Source organism: Halictus rubicundus, chromosome 3 (assembly GCF_050948215.1).
Source record: "Halictus rubicundus isolate RS-2024b chromosome 3, iyHalRubi1_principal, whole genome shotgun sequence".
NCBI lineage: Eukaryota > Metazoa > Arthropoda > Insecta > Hymenoptera > Halictidae > Halictus > Halictus rubicundus.
Genome location: NC_135151.1, coordinates 11,240,924 through 11,255,739, shown reverse-complemented (window position 1 = coordinate 11,255,739; position 14,816 = coordinate 11,240,924). Strand labels below are relative to the sequence as shown.

The following is a 14,816-nucleotide window of genomic DNA, read 5'->3' as shown; positions in this document are numbered from 1 at the left end:
TTATGTTTCCTCTTTGAACGCCAGAAGAAAGCAATCTCAGCTTTCATTCTCAGCAATCAAAGCAATCTCATATGTGGGTGACGGAATTATTTGTGCAGGTTTTAAAATGAATTTTTACGTCGATATATTCATTGTACCAAATTTTATTAGGATCTGTAACATACAAGAAAGTTGGAGGACTACTCAGTATCGTACATTTAATTTTTGTCAATGTTTATTTCATTAAATAACTTACTTTGATTTTATGGAATTTTCGGGGTTTCTAGTTCGGCGTTCAAAGTGTTAATGCCATTTTAAATGGATGTGCAAAAACGGAAAATTTCATGGAAGAAAGCATACAAATTCGAACGGTCTCGGAGAACAGTTCTACTTGTTAAATCAACCTGTAAACACACAGACTTTCATGAAAACAATCTACGAAGACTAAAAACCGAACAAAACAGTATCCGCTTCAAAGAACGACTCCATTTTCCAGATTAACCAATGAAAAAGAAAGCTTCGCCAATTTACGAAGAATTGAAGTGGAATCGATCCAGGACGGACGGTTTCATGGCGCAACGAAGTTTCCATTTCCCGGAGCTACGGGGTCTTGGAAAGGACGGGTGCATTAAAAATTGTGCGACTGCAACCGTTTCGTCAAAGGTCAGCCCGTTGGGAGTTGCAACGGGGCATCGTCGTTCCGATCGAAACGCGGCCCGATCATTCAGTGTACCCGGCAACGGTACATTGTATACTGAATTCAAAACGGGACACCGTTAATGCTAACCGAGCCGAGTCAAATCGTAACGAGCAGTACAGAGAGAAAGAGGGAGAAAGCGAGCGAGCGAGCGAGAGAAGCGCGTGACAAACAAGATTACGAGAGTCAGGTGTTTCGATCCTAACTTCGCAAATATAATCAACCGGCGTTATTTACGATCGTCGTACTGTTACGATACTCTGTTACGATATCGCGAAACGCGTTCTCGGAACCGCGACATTGCCGGAATGCTTTATTTTGCAATGTCTGGATTAAATAACCTAGAGGGATCCTGCGACTCTGAAATTGGAAAGCTGCTGCTATCGGATTTTTTGCCGAGTTAACTTCACGCGAGTAAACCGTGACCGAAGAGAATATACACTTTTCCCGATAGTTCAGCGGACTGTATTTCACCCCTTTCGCTGCGATTTATTTTATTAGCGAATTTTCGCATCGTTCATAATTTTCCAGAAGGAAAAGAAAACACGTTTATTATACGTATATTCTCCAAAGGCTATACAGGATCTTCCAAAAATGTGCTTCCTTGAAAAGGGTGACTGCCGAGGTCATTTGAAGCAATTATTTCCTTTGCGGAAATGTTCTACGCGGCTTTGTTCAGGAGTTATTAACGAAAAACACGGACCAATCAGAGCGCGGCTATAGCGAGCGGATTGCGACTCGGCGACAGATCAAGCTGAGATTGGCCGAGCCGGGATCCGTCCGCTGTAGCCGAGCTGTGATTGGTCCGCGTTTTTCGTTAATAACTCCTTAACGAAACCGCGGCGAACATTTTCGCAAAGGAAAAAGTTGCTTCAAATCACCGTAGGATTCGCTGCTTTCAAGTACAACATTTTTGGGACACTCTGTATATCGTACACAACGAAATAGAATTTTATTCCGGCTTCAAGAAAATTAATAATACGCGTATTTATTGGATTCTGTTCGAAATCCCGAGTCTGACTCGATATTATAGTGCACGGGGTGAATATTGAACTTGACCTACGAAACTGATACAAAGATGACTTGACTACGTTGTGTGTACGCAGGTGTATAGATGCAAAAATCTCCTCTCTTTTTCCGCTGCCGTGTACTCATACCAAAGCTACTATTGGGCTGGTGACTAAGGCGTTAGCCGTTGCCGCAAACCTAACAGGATTGTTGGGGGTGGTACGACGGTATTTTGCCCGAGTCTGGTGCGATGCCAGGTTCAAGGGTGCACGCTTGGATCCCTGCGAGGGGCTGACCGGTCTCGTCGCACGCTGTGCTGTATACGAGGGTTTTACGACAGGTTAGCTGAGTGAGTAGTAAAACGGGGTTTCAGACAGGTTTTATTATAGGCAAGTAATAAAGTAATCTTTGGGCCCTGATGTCTTCGATTCGGTGCGTCAGTCCAAAAGTCCTCAAAAATAGCATGTTCCGGTATCATAAATCTACTCGTACTAGAAACGATTCTTCTTGCTTACAATGAATGCTCCGGAACAGCGAATTTGTTTGAAAATTTTCTTTCGCTTGCATAATTGATAATGGTATCGTTTATAGATACTAGATCAATTATCACCCTCGCTATTCGTGTACAACTTTGACAGCTGTTTCTGTTCGATTTGTAAACAACACACTCACCTAATTGAGACGAAAGTCGTGAGGAAGTTGAAATATCGTGAATCTGTTTGAAAATTTTATTTCGCTTGAAATTTTGAACAGAAACAGCATGATATTCCCACGATAGTGGCACAAGTTATACTACAGCTTATTAGAACAGCTTGTTTGTTTACAAACTTGTCAACTGACCGATTACCCTAGAATTACATCGGAGTTGATGGTATTTCGTATTCCACTTAAAATTGGAAGAAACTACAAAGCTGTCCCTCAATAAAATTCATCGGACGCAACGTGGCAAAGTAAAATTTTATAATCGAATCTGCGAAACACTTAACTCGTTTAATAATAGAGCAGATCGTTACGGCGATTGTTCCTTATCAGGGTTTAAACATTCAGTGCTTAATCGTGGTTAATACGCTGGCCAGCCTGCGAAATTTTAGATTAAAAATGGCTCAATACAAAACCAATTCCCTCAAAATATAAACGAAACAATATCACAGAAATAAAAATATGGATGTGTTAGCACAGAGAAAGGTAAAGTTCAATTATAAAATTACGTTTCTTGAGGTTTCAAAGATGTTGTAACTGGAATAGATTATTTGACACTGACAATGGTTTACAAAATAAAAATAAGAAAATTAATATTTTTCTTCCATTGAGAATAAATGAGTAAAATTGGTATTTAGCAAACTCTGTTCGAAATTTTCACAATTTTTGTTACGAAGAGTTCGAAATTGGATCTGAAATTAAATTTGGTACAATCTCATAAGCTGATGGACCAAAATGACGGATCAAAAAATTTAAAGCTTGATGGTCTCTCAGTCAGGAATCGAGATTGTAGTGAAACGTTGCATCGCTCGACCGCGGAGCGGGATTATTTAATTCGCATAATGGATGGGACTGGCGATTCCCTGAAATCGGGCTCGATCTATCCTTGAGCGTGCGATTCCGTCTATATTCGATGGCAGCTTGGGCTCTAATGAGCTCCGTCCAATAAAAGCGCGCAGCCGACTATATGAAGTCGAAAGCAAATTGCAAACAGCAACGCTCTCTCTCTTTTTGCGAAACGAGATTCGAAAGGCCCGTGACAGCCGCCAACACTGCCAACACGGCTGCTTTCCAGGGCAGAAATACGTCGGATAAAAATCGCCTAATTAATAACAACGAGGAAAAGGCTCTCGCCGTTTCCTGGCACGTTCGAGGATTCGCGGTTTTGTTTGTTACCCAACGTCTGCGATTTCACGCAACGAATCGTTCTAAACATTCCTGGTGGATCCTAATTGCTCCTGACACGTGTACGTAGATTTTCAAACAGCTGACTACGTTAATACTAAATCTACGGAGCATTTAATGCGATGTGTATTGCATTGGAATGATGACAGCATTTATTCTAATTTTCTGAATCTGATTTTTTTCCTTTTTTCGAATTGACATAGTGGTAAAAAGTGAATACGACGAACAGGTGTATAATTAACTTCGTGCACTTCTTCGATAAAAATTGAAAATCCCAATAAGGAGCGATTTATGTCAAATGCAAAATAGTAAAAACATTTAAAGAATTTAAAGATATTGTTTTATTATTCCCGACCAATCCAGACAATTTTTATTTCGCATAAAAACCCGCAGTCTAGTGAACAGATGTGTAAATACAGCAATTTCAGAAAAATCATTTTCAGTTAATTCGTTCTTACAATTTCAACACTGATGATGTATAATTGTCAGTTCATTGTGAAATGTACATTTGTACAATCGATACCATTCACTCTGAAAATGAAAATAAAAAGTCTCTTCTCGAACTGCAACACACGAGCGAAATAGAAATTTATTTTCTTTCTTATGTTTAACAGGTTGGAAATAATACAACAGTATTTTTAAATTCTTCCAACGTGTTTACTATTTTAAATTACACACGGGTCTGTCGTAAATGCATAACATCACCTATCTAGATATGAGGAACGATTTAAAAATTTGCAAACGCGGCGAGGGCATAAAGTGTAAAGTTCAAAGTATAAAGGTCAGTTGACCGGCGGTAGCGAGTTTACTGTTAAATATTTGCGAACGCTGCGAACGTACAAAGATCTGCAGCCTGACAAATGGTTCAACTAGCGCAATTGTTTTTAAAGAATCGCTCAGGAACAATTGACACGCATGCGAGAGCCCGCCTAGCAGAATTGCTCGGAAGTTATGAATTCAATATCGAGTGTGACTCTCGGGCATTCAGCGCCGGAGGGGTTTCTAAGCCCGTATCAATGACTTGCAACTGCGATATATAATTTATTTTTAGGTATCCCACTCTTTCATCTAACGCAGCCGACGTCACAGGCCGCACGATCATTTTTTTTTCCACCTAGTGGAATCTGTACCGCGGGAGATTACATAAACCTTCCTTGGCACACGGTAATCATACATCTATCGCCCGCATTACGTCTTATAATAGTCGAAAAGCGCGATAAGTCGAAAGTAGGCTTTATCGCATTAAACATTTGATCGCCGAATCCGATCAGTCTGAACTTACGTGGACTCGCGAGTTCAGATCAAGGTTGCTATGTTTTATAAACATACGAGCCCTGTTGGCAAGAATATTGATCTACCACGGGAGTCGTTGCGAATTATTTTCTCGCGAAATTTTCATTGACATTTACAGAACCGGATGTCGAAATCACAGTCGTGGAAATTCCGGGAAAACAGTTTGCTGCTTTTTCAGCACTCTTCGGTTTTCTATAGAAATATTCAGCATTTGCAAGATAATTATACGCTGCAAAAAGATACACTCTCGAGAGCTCCGCTCTTATTTTAGACAGTATCCGAATTACATCTAGCACGGTATTAAATCGATAGCCAGCAAACCTTTGGAAACCTTTGTTTCCGATCAATCTTCAAACACGAGTCACTCTGCCAAGGTCCCGCCGCGCAAGAAACCGCCAGTTTCCGGTCGAACACTAAATTAGGAACTGTAGCCAGCTGTCAGCGGAAATCACAGCTCGGAATCGGATACTCGCCGAAAATAACGAAAATACCTCGCACCGGATTTTAACACTGCACACATCGGGAACCTGCTGCAGACTTCTGAATTATTATACTGCATCGGAAAACCAAGGTTCAAAGTTTTCTCTAAACTAGCAATTTTTAAAGAAAGTATTTGATCATTTATTAATTGCTCATCGAAATTTGTACGCCACTGAAAAATTTACCGAGATAAATCACAGCAATCATCGGTAAATAATGTATTAACGCCAGATTAGCGTTGATCTAGTGTTTAGATTAAAACTAAATCTCCTAGTTAAGCCTATAGTTAACTCGTTAAAATGTTCAAGAAAACAAATACGTGTATATGCAGCTCCCGCACCTTGCAGTTAACATTTTTATTTCTCATGAAAATTCGCAGTCTGGTTATCGTTTTTTTTTTCTCGAAATGAGTATGAATCCCCGGACGTTCGCATCCGCTCTGGATCGCGATCCCAGATCCGGCATAGCTTTCTCACACCTACTCGTCGCAAGATAACGAAATAGTCGAACGAGACCGATAAAACGAAGCGGCGCAAGAAGCGCAGGCTGCAGTGATGCACACAGTCGAACTGCATTGGACGGATAATTAGGTGCCTGCGGTAGATGTGCGGGTGTCCGCGTGTATCTCTGCTCTGGGATAGAGAGAGAGAGAGAGAGAGAGAGAGAGAGAGAGAGAGAGAGGGGAAGGGACTCTCAAAGCTCGGCGTATGACAAAAGCAGTCAATGGACAGGACAACGCGATTGTAAAGATCCTAGGTATCCTGATTTGACCGATCGGCAGAATGCAATGGGTGCCGAAAGGTTGCTGGACAATATACCGGGTGTCCTCGGATTTAAAACGGATTTTCAATACAATAATTTATGACATAAACTTTATTAGCCTAAGTTTATAATGCGGGGGCAAACGGGTAAAGACAGAATTGTTAATTTTATGCAGATGCGTGTTCTTGTCGTTTGAGTCAGACTCGACGGCGTACGAAAATTGTTGAGAATAAGAGACAGGAAAAATTGAATTTCAGCTATGAAAATCGTGTTTCCATCGAAGAGTGCGCCGCGCGTCCGATGGTCCGTAGCTCCCCTCTCGCTTCGGTTCTGTTGCGAGGTGCAGCCAGTTAGGCAAGCATGCAGGCAGGCCGGCATGCTAACAGACAGCAGGCAAGACAGCAGGCAAGGCAGGCTAAACAGGCAGGCGGCAGGCAGTCAGCAACGACGTCGTTTTGCGTCGGCGCGGCTCCCTCGGTGTTCGATGCGACGTTGCCGCGTTTCCGTGCATCGCCGCAGCTCGCCAGCACCACGAGGAGAGGCGAGAGTCGGCCGTGCTCCTCTCTCGCAGTCAGTTTTTGCCTTTGACACGCGACGGACGACGCTGGTCGTGTCGCGATGCCCGAGTGTGTCATGTGACACGCGGAACGAGACTAACGTTACTGGTCGCTGCGGCACTCACACAGACAGAACAGTCTACGCACGGGGGCGACAGAAAGAAAACGATCGCGAGAAAGAGAGGAAACGCTGGAGAGGGAGAGAGAGAGAAAGAGAGAGAGGGAGACCTCGGTAAAGGACAAAAGAGAAAGAGGAACGCGAGATAAGACACGGCACCGAGAGGATTCGCGAAAAGCGAGGCAGCAACACGGGCCTTTGGTGGTACACCGTCGGCGTAGTTTGCGCGAGAGTATGTGCCTGTGTGTGCATGCGTGAGAGAGAGAGAGAGAGAGAGTGTGTGTGTGATCCTTCGGCGTACATGCGTGGCCAGCGTATGTGCGCGCGGCCTCTGTTCATTCACGCGGCTAGTAGCTTTTGATCGTCACCGCTGCTGTGCGTTGAGCCCGTTTGTTTCAACCACGAAGAGAGACATCCTGATCGTCGTTCCCGTCGTCCTCGTTGTCATCGTCATCCCGTCCAAACTAGTTTTCGGGACTCTGTACCGCGGTCGTTCATTAGAGCGCGCACAATTATGTTACCGGCTCGACACGGGCACAGCAGCACTGCCGCCGCCATCAGCGAAGAAACCATCGGCAACCTCGGTACGTCCATAAGACACTGGGCCGGATTTCTCGCGAACGGTTAAACACCGAAGAGACAGAGGCAACGGAAAGAGCCACACGACAGAGGAGAGACACAAACACATCGTGTGTCTCTCGCCATTGTGCGCGTCCGAGAGACACGGATACGATATCTCGCTCGCTGACACATACACACAGAGCCACGCATAATAGAGACCGTAGAACATACACGCAGAAACGCGCCGTGTCGGCGCCTCACGGCTTTGATCCTCGGTAGGTAGATAGCAACCGAGGAGAGGGGTGTTGCTCTCCCTGTGTTCCTTTTTCTTTTTTTCTTTTTTGTTGTTCCCCTGGAAAATCGATCGATCTGTTTTGTAGAGCCACGGTTTCCCGATGGTAACCACGTGGTGATGCGGGATTCGAAAGGACGCGACCGGTCCAAGGATACGTAGCCTGTTCCCTGCTGGGTCGCGAGGACGAGCCGTGTGTGCGAGTGAAAGTGTAGGACTAAATTGTGAAGAAGAAGAAGAAGAAGCAGAGAGGATCGTCAAGAGGTACATCAGGGAAGAAGAGAGCTTGCAATCTAGGATCGCTCGCGAGGATCACCAGTGGTCAGGACATGGGAGTTGTTGGTTGTATGCGTGAAAATCGTCGCGTAACAGCTCATAGGGATGAGGGAGCGGGTTTCGGCGTGGGATCCGTGGTGGTGGTTAATCGTTCTGCTGATTACGGTACGCGGTTACGTCGCGGACACGCAGTATCATCCGCCTTCCTTAGAATCGACAACGTCCACGGAGTCGCCAGCGGAATGTGCGACGGGTTGCGAGTGCATGGACAACGGCATCAGTTTATTATGCAAGGATCGAAGCTTCCTAGGGCTAGGTTTGCCGCGGCAGGCGGAGAACGTCGCGTTGAGAAACGTTCGAGCGGCCACGATACCGGTGGCCGCTCTCGAATCTTCGACGTGGTTGAAGAGCCTCGTGTGGATATCGAGCGGGATCGAGCGGCTCGAGCCGGGCGTGTTTCGCGCTACAACGTTCCTCGAGCTGCTGAACCTAGGTGACAATAGGCTGGCGGAACTACCGTCGGACGTCTTCCATCCGTTGCGCCAACTTCAGTACCTGAACCTCACCGGCAACCGGCTGACCGTAATCCCTCGATCGTTGTTCCACAACCTGGACAGCCTCGAGGTGGTCGATCTGTCTTGTAATCGGCTGTCGGTGCTTCCCTATCAAACGTTTGCCCCGTCGAAGGGGCTGGCCCGGCTGGATTTGTCCAGCAATCTGTTGGTGTCGTTGCCGGACCACACGTTCAGGCCGAACAAGCGGCTTCAGGAGCTGAACCTGTCCGGCAACAGACTCACGAAACTTCCACCCCGTTTGTTCTCGGGGCTAACGCAGCTCAAGATACTGGAGCTGGCGAACAACGAGATAGAGACGGTACCGCGTGTTTTATTCAACGATCTATTGTCACTGCAACGTTTGGATCTCGAAGGCAATCCGATCAGCCGTCTATCCGGCGCTACTTTTCACAGCCTGTCGAACCTAAGGTGGTTAAACCTGAAGCATCTACCGATCACCGTACTTCCGGACGGCGTGTGGCGACCGGTCAAGAAGCTGCACACGTTATTGCTGTCCGGCGCCAAGATAGAGATCCTCCGGAACGACGACCTCAAAGGATTGGACGAGCTGCAGACCCTCGAGATCAGCGGCAGCCCGCTCCGCGAGATTTCGCGGCGTGCTCTCGATCGCACGCCCGCCATCCGCAAGATCGATCTGCGTGACAGCAATCTGACCTTCCTTCCGGCGAACGTCGCGCAGCTGTCCTACCTGACCGAGCTACAGCTGCACGGGAACCCGTGGGCCTGCGACTGTCGCATGTTCTGGTTCGTCAAATGGGCCGAGAGCAAGGAACATCTGCGGACCGCGTTCCGCAGCGGTTTCCGTTGCGGCGACGACGACGAGTTCGACCCCGCCGCCGGCATGTTCGACACGCTACGTTACTTGAATTGCACCGCACCGGTCCTCGCGTACAAGACGGCCGAACAGCAGCACCTATTGTTGCACCCGGTGCTGCTCGAGTGCGAGTTCAACGGCAATCCCACGCCGTCCTTGACGTGGGTCACGCCGAAGCTCCAGGTACTCCACTGGAACCCAGATCCAGCTTTTCCCGACGCTTTTGTCGAACATCCTCCGGTACACGGCTGGGAACAAAGCGTGCCGTTCGTTGACGATGGTCGCGTTCGCGTCCTCGAGAATGGATCTTTGTACATCGCCACGTTGCTCAGGCAGGATGTTGGACAATACAAGTGTTTCGCTGGCAATCCGATCGCCAACGCGACCACCTATGTTAGTTTGCAGATGAATCCGATCACGCTAAACAAAATCAAGATCCTCAGCATCCTGGTCGGCGCCGCGTGCGCCACCGCTTTTCTGCTCTTAACGCTTCTGGTACAGCTGCTGCGCTACATTCTTGTCAGGTAAGCGCATCCTCTATTCGTTTTTCCATCTTTCTTTCTTTCTTTCGCTGAACTCGACGTCGCACTCAATATTGCAAGTTTCCTTTGTCACGCGTCTCGCAACAAACGTTTATCGAACAGCGACCAATGATAGGACTCTTCCTCTCCTCGTTACAGGTGCGGCTGCCTAAACTGGTGTTCGTGCTGCAGGCACGTCGGCTCCACACCCCGGGCTAAACAGATCTACCAGATGCTGGATAGCATCGAGCAGTACAAGAGCCAGCAGCTGGAGAAGCTGCGCGAGAACTACACGCAGCAAGTGCACCGGATCAAAGAGAACTGTGCCCAGCAGGTCGAATGGATACGCGACAACTATGAAGGTCAGATGAGGCATATCAGGGACATAAGGGACTATGGCACGAGCCATCTGACGGCCCTCAGAGATCAGTATTACGATCAGGTAAATCGATAATCTCTCAGACGTTCGTTCGCATCTCGGAAGATCTTAACGCACTAAAAATACTACTATCCCAATTCATTGCTGTTCAACTGTCGCCCGGTACAGCGTGTTTCACTTCTCTGGACATAAACGTATATCGGCGTGGAACGAAACCACATCTTTCCCGGTCAACGTTAACGTGTATCCGTCACACGCATTGTCATTATTGGTTGAGAGGACAGTGACACAGCGATCGGCAGCAGATTATATCGAGAATGATCATCGGCACGAGACAAATGATAAACCTTTTTCCCCCAGTCCGCTCTAATAGAAATGGCGTCGCCAACTAATCCCGTAACTTTGCCCCCGTCTATGCCCGCCGTGAGGTTTGCTGAACAGCACTTCTCTAATTGAACGTTCCAACATTTCTCGCAGCGATAGCATCATTGTCGTACGACCAACGACGCAAGAAACAAGTAGAGTACATTCAAAAGTCCTGTCTGACAAATTGACAAAGACTACAGAATCTCACAGATCGGCGTCAACGATTTCAAGTAGGACCTAACTAAACCCTCTCTCGGTCTCCTGAGCCACGGAATCCTCCACAAAGTAGACTAACCCTGTTCAAAGATTCTATCTTGAGGAGCGGTTGAAAGAGTAGTTGTTTCTGTCTGGCAACAGGTGAGAAAGGCGCGGGACTATTCGACCGGCCAGCTGAACTGGGTACGCGAGAACTACGTCTTCCAGCGGAACAAGATCCGGAAGTTCAGCGCGCACCAGGTGCTGCGCCTCCGGGAGAGCTACAAGTACCAGCAGCAGACCTTGAACAAAGTGCTGGAGAACCTGCCGAGCTTCTACTTCGACAACTGTCGCAGCGGCAGCTGCGGCAAGAGCGACTCGATGGTGTTCGACGCGAAGGATGAAGTTTCATCGGTAAGAGTGGACACGTATTTCAAGGCGAAGATCATCGACCTGGCGAACGGCGCCAGCCTCGAGGACGTCAACAGCGAGTACTATACGCCGACAGAATTGTCCTCGGCGAGCCCGCATGGTTGCGGAAACATCCTCGAGGGGATCCACATCAATTACATCGAGGACCCTGGTCCGCCGCCACCTTTGTTGAACGGGATGGTCGCGCATCCTCTGATGCTGCACAGTATCGACGAGGATGGCAGCGCTTTGTCAGTCTACAGGGACGCGGATCACGTCAAGCCTGTCTTCAGGGGCCTGAGCACCGACCTGATACCAGGAAGACAGCCTAAGGAACCCGCGGAAGCGCTCGATCTTCTCGCACCTAGCACAAGCATGCCGGACCTACCGCGCGAGACCAAGCTCTAAACGATGTGGACGATCATGATCAAGGCTGTGTGTATGTGTGTGTGTGTGTGTGTGTGTGCGCGTGATTGAGAGAGAGAGAGAGTTCGAAGACTGTTAAAGGACAAGAGAGAGAAACTGTTTCCGAATTCGTTCTCGAAACCGATCGTGGATCTAGGATTCGTACTGCCAAGCTGGATCGACAAGGCGCGAAACCAAACACGCGTGAACACAGAAGTGCCTCTACACCCGGTAAGTGTGGACGTGTCGAGGAAAGAGAGATTGTAGGAGAACGTCGCCGAAGACATCCGGCGAACCGTGCGCGCGCGCGCGAGTGTGTGTGTATTCTCCCATACGAGAGACCCCGAGACAGAAAACCAGACAAAAAAAATTCGCGGACAGTTTCCAAGGACTCCTCTCTGCTCGATCATCAAACACGACCTTGCAACCTGTCCGCAGCCCCTGAAAACGAGTCTCCGTTGTATTCATCACACGCGAAGATCCACAATGATCGGATGGTTTCCATCGACAAAGAGTGCGTGCGAACGACCTTCAGATCCGAAACCGAACGTCGAGCTGATCGCGCGCGAAAGATCCATGATGATCAACAGCTTTTACCGATTGCGGTAGAATGAGTGAGAGAGAGAGAGAGAGAGAGAGAGAGATGCGAAATATGAGCGAGAGGATGTAGCGTTACTGCCAAATAACGAGAGCCAACGTCGCCGAAGGTAATAACTCGAGCAGCGATTTCCGCCTAGTTGTCAATTTTTCAAGGACGCGAGAAAAAAACGGATCCTGATTGTGAAACGGGAGAAAGAGCAAGCGAAAGACTGAAAACAAAACCGGAACCGACGAACGCACGCGTCGTCGAGACACTATTTACCAAAAACCGACTGATCGATGCCCGACCTCTCGCCGACCACCGAGATCTATCGAGCATAAAACAAACGGTGGTCCCGTCGCTTTCCGTTTAATCCAACTTTCTGCGCTTTCTTTCACGAACGCTGTCGACCTTCGGGATACGCTTAGATCCTCTAATTCCGGGCGCGCAGCCTAGAGACACGCTTTTTTTCAAACCTGTTTCCTGTCTAGCAAAAATGGAACCTGTTCGAACGATAGAAATATATATATATATATATATATATATAATTATTTAAAAAAACAGACACACGTCGAGACACATCATCCCGAGCATGGAACCGTACTTAAACGCACCACGTCCAACGATATCATCTACATAGCTAAGAGAATACGGTCGAACCTGAATCTTGATCGGTCTTTGATCCGAAGATCAGAGAAACACGGCATCGTCGACCCAGAAGATCGTTCCGAGAATCTCGATCGGCATTCAATTCTAAGATAGAACATTTTTTTCTTTTCAATTTCTAAAGGACGCACGCTTCGTTCGCCTAGTCTTCCGAGATTAGCTTCGAACTTGTTTATCGAACGATAGGGATTGCTGACCGAACGAAACCACTAAAACTAGTTCTCTCGCGAGGGAAAATTCAGCAACGCGAGAACCGGGATCGGTGGAGATGAGCCTCCATTGGCGGGAGTTAAATAGAAGAATATTCTAATCGCGGTAATCGGCGTCGCGAAGGTACGATAATGACTCCGCAATTTATCGTTTAGACAGCCTAAGCCATCGAGTGCGCTACGATTCCCCCCACTCCTCACCCTCAACGAGTGTGTGCGTGTGTCTGCGCGATGCTACAGCTGCCGCTGCTATTGTTGGATAAGTATTGCAAAACTCTTCCGGAAGATTCTGGACGGTTCGAAAGAGAAAAAAAAATGGAGACTTATGTTTCGTAGTAGTTGGAACGGGAACGAGTCGGAGCAACGCGAGCGGGTTCGAGGTCGGACAACCGTTCGCGTTCCGTTCCGTTTCGTTCCGTTCCGTCCCGGCCGACGATAGCTTAACTCGCTCAGATAATCTTTAAACTTTCATCCGACAGGGAGGACTCGGCTCGTTCGTTTTGCATTATCTGCGCCGATCTGGCGGCGCTTTATCTCTCTGTGATTCAAACGAGACGGAAAATGGTGGAGCCGAGGTACACCGGTGGTTCTGAAAAATCGTGGTGCAACCCCTTTTTGCCGATTCTGCCCGGGGAAAGTTAGTCGAGAAGAAGAAACATATTCTCTGCTTAACCCCCTCGTTTTCGAGGAAGTTCAGTTTCAATGGTCCGCGGATGTTATAATTCAAAATAATGTCTATATTTCTGACAGTCTCTGTTTAATAAATTACATTGTTCCGTACGAATAAAATGAAAAAGCTCGTATGGGACGAAAAATATTCTATGTCGCATAAAATGTCCGGATTCTGGAGACAAAATGGAAAAAAAATATAAAACGCGAAGAAAACTATTCTCATAGAAAAATTACAAATTCTCTAAATATTCTGCTACAACTTAGCAGAAATTAAGTGAATTAAGTCAATTTCTTCTTCGAACGCAATATAACATCATGTGACTAAGCACGTTGTGCACACTGATGTACGCGAACCTAACGGAACTTCAAAATCATTTTTGTCAGAAAAATGTAGCCTCAAAAATTCCAGCTTCGAAGAATGTTATATTCGTTTTCTTTCCGACTAATTTCTGCGAGTAGAATGATCGTGCTTTTGTGCCACGATTTCGTAGACACTCTGTACACGTGTGTACGATATATATATATGTTATAAATGTTCGCGAGGAACACCAATATCAAACAAGCTCAGGTGTCTCTACGTGTCGCGACTAATTATTTTTCGACTGCGAGCGGCTATTCTTGATTGTAATCGCATGCGATGGGAACGCTAAATATAGTATAAACATCAACCAAAGTTATGTAATTGTCTCTCGGTGTGCGTGCGTGTGTATGTGTCTGTGCACACCGGCTCAATTTTCTTTCTAGCGCTGTCGAAGGTGCAAGCGTACGCTGGTGGCTGTTCGATCGCGGACCTTGCGAAATTTCAATTTTTTTTTTTTTAGACGAAGTCTATTTTTTCAAAGCTTCTGCTGCATGGACTCGGTCCATCGGACTGTATAGAGTAAATAAGTAGTGTCTATAAATTTTAATCCGGCTTCTGAACCATCATCAAAATTCGTCATCCATCAGGAATCCAAAATTGAAGATTGTAAAGATGATTGAGCTGTTCGTGAGCCAAAATGATTAACCGTCTTTTCTGAAATGTTTACAGTTCACTGCCAAAGCACTTGATCGATGGTTAACTTTTTCTATTCAAAATTAACCTATCCGACTAATATTACCAATAACCAGACTAAA

At 46.7% G+C, this 14,816-nt stretch overlaps 2 protein-coding genes across 3 annotated transcripts in view; one reads left to right on the top strand and one right to left on the bottom strand.

Annotated features, from left to right (window-relative positions):
• Ndf (Nucleosome-destabilizing factor) overlaps positions 1–14,816 on the bottom strand; it is a 51,709-nt gene that overhangs the window by 24,663 nt on the left and 12,230 nt on the right. The gene's annotated exons all lie outside the window — the stretch shown is intronic.
• LOC143352682 (uncharacterized) lies at positions 6,612–12,692 on the top strand. Of its 2 annotated transcripts, XM_076785368.1 has the most exons (4): positions 6,612–7,614; positions 7,720–9,820; positions 9,977–10,259; positions 10,920–12,692. In XM_076785368.1, exons 2-4 carry the CDS (start codon positions 8,013–8,015, stop codon positions 11,574–11,576), a joined length of 2,748 nt encoding a protein of 915 aa, XP_076641483.1. In that variant the 5' UTR covers positions 6,612–7,614; positions 7,720–8,012; the 3' UTR covers positions 11,577–12,692. The 2 variants fall into 2 exon arrangements, with proteins under 2 accessions (XP_076641483.1, XP_076641484.1); XM_076785369.1 differs by having other exon boundaries at positions 6,612–9,820.

Bases quoted from the DNA above. Each gene is read 5' to 3' on its own strand.
- LOC143352682 (XM_076785368.1), top strand. From the start codon at position 8,013: ATGAGGGAGCGGGTTTCGGCGTGGGATCCGTGGTGGTGGTTAATCGTT. The intron at 9,821-9,976 runs GTAAGCGCATCC...TCCTCGTTACAG, and splicing joins CTGCGCTACATTCTTGTCAG to GTGCGGCTGCCTAAACTGGT. The intron at 10,260-10,919 runs GTAAATCGATAA...GTCTGGCAACAG, and splicing joins GAGATCAGTATTACGATCAG to GTGAGAAAGGCGCGGGACTA.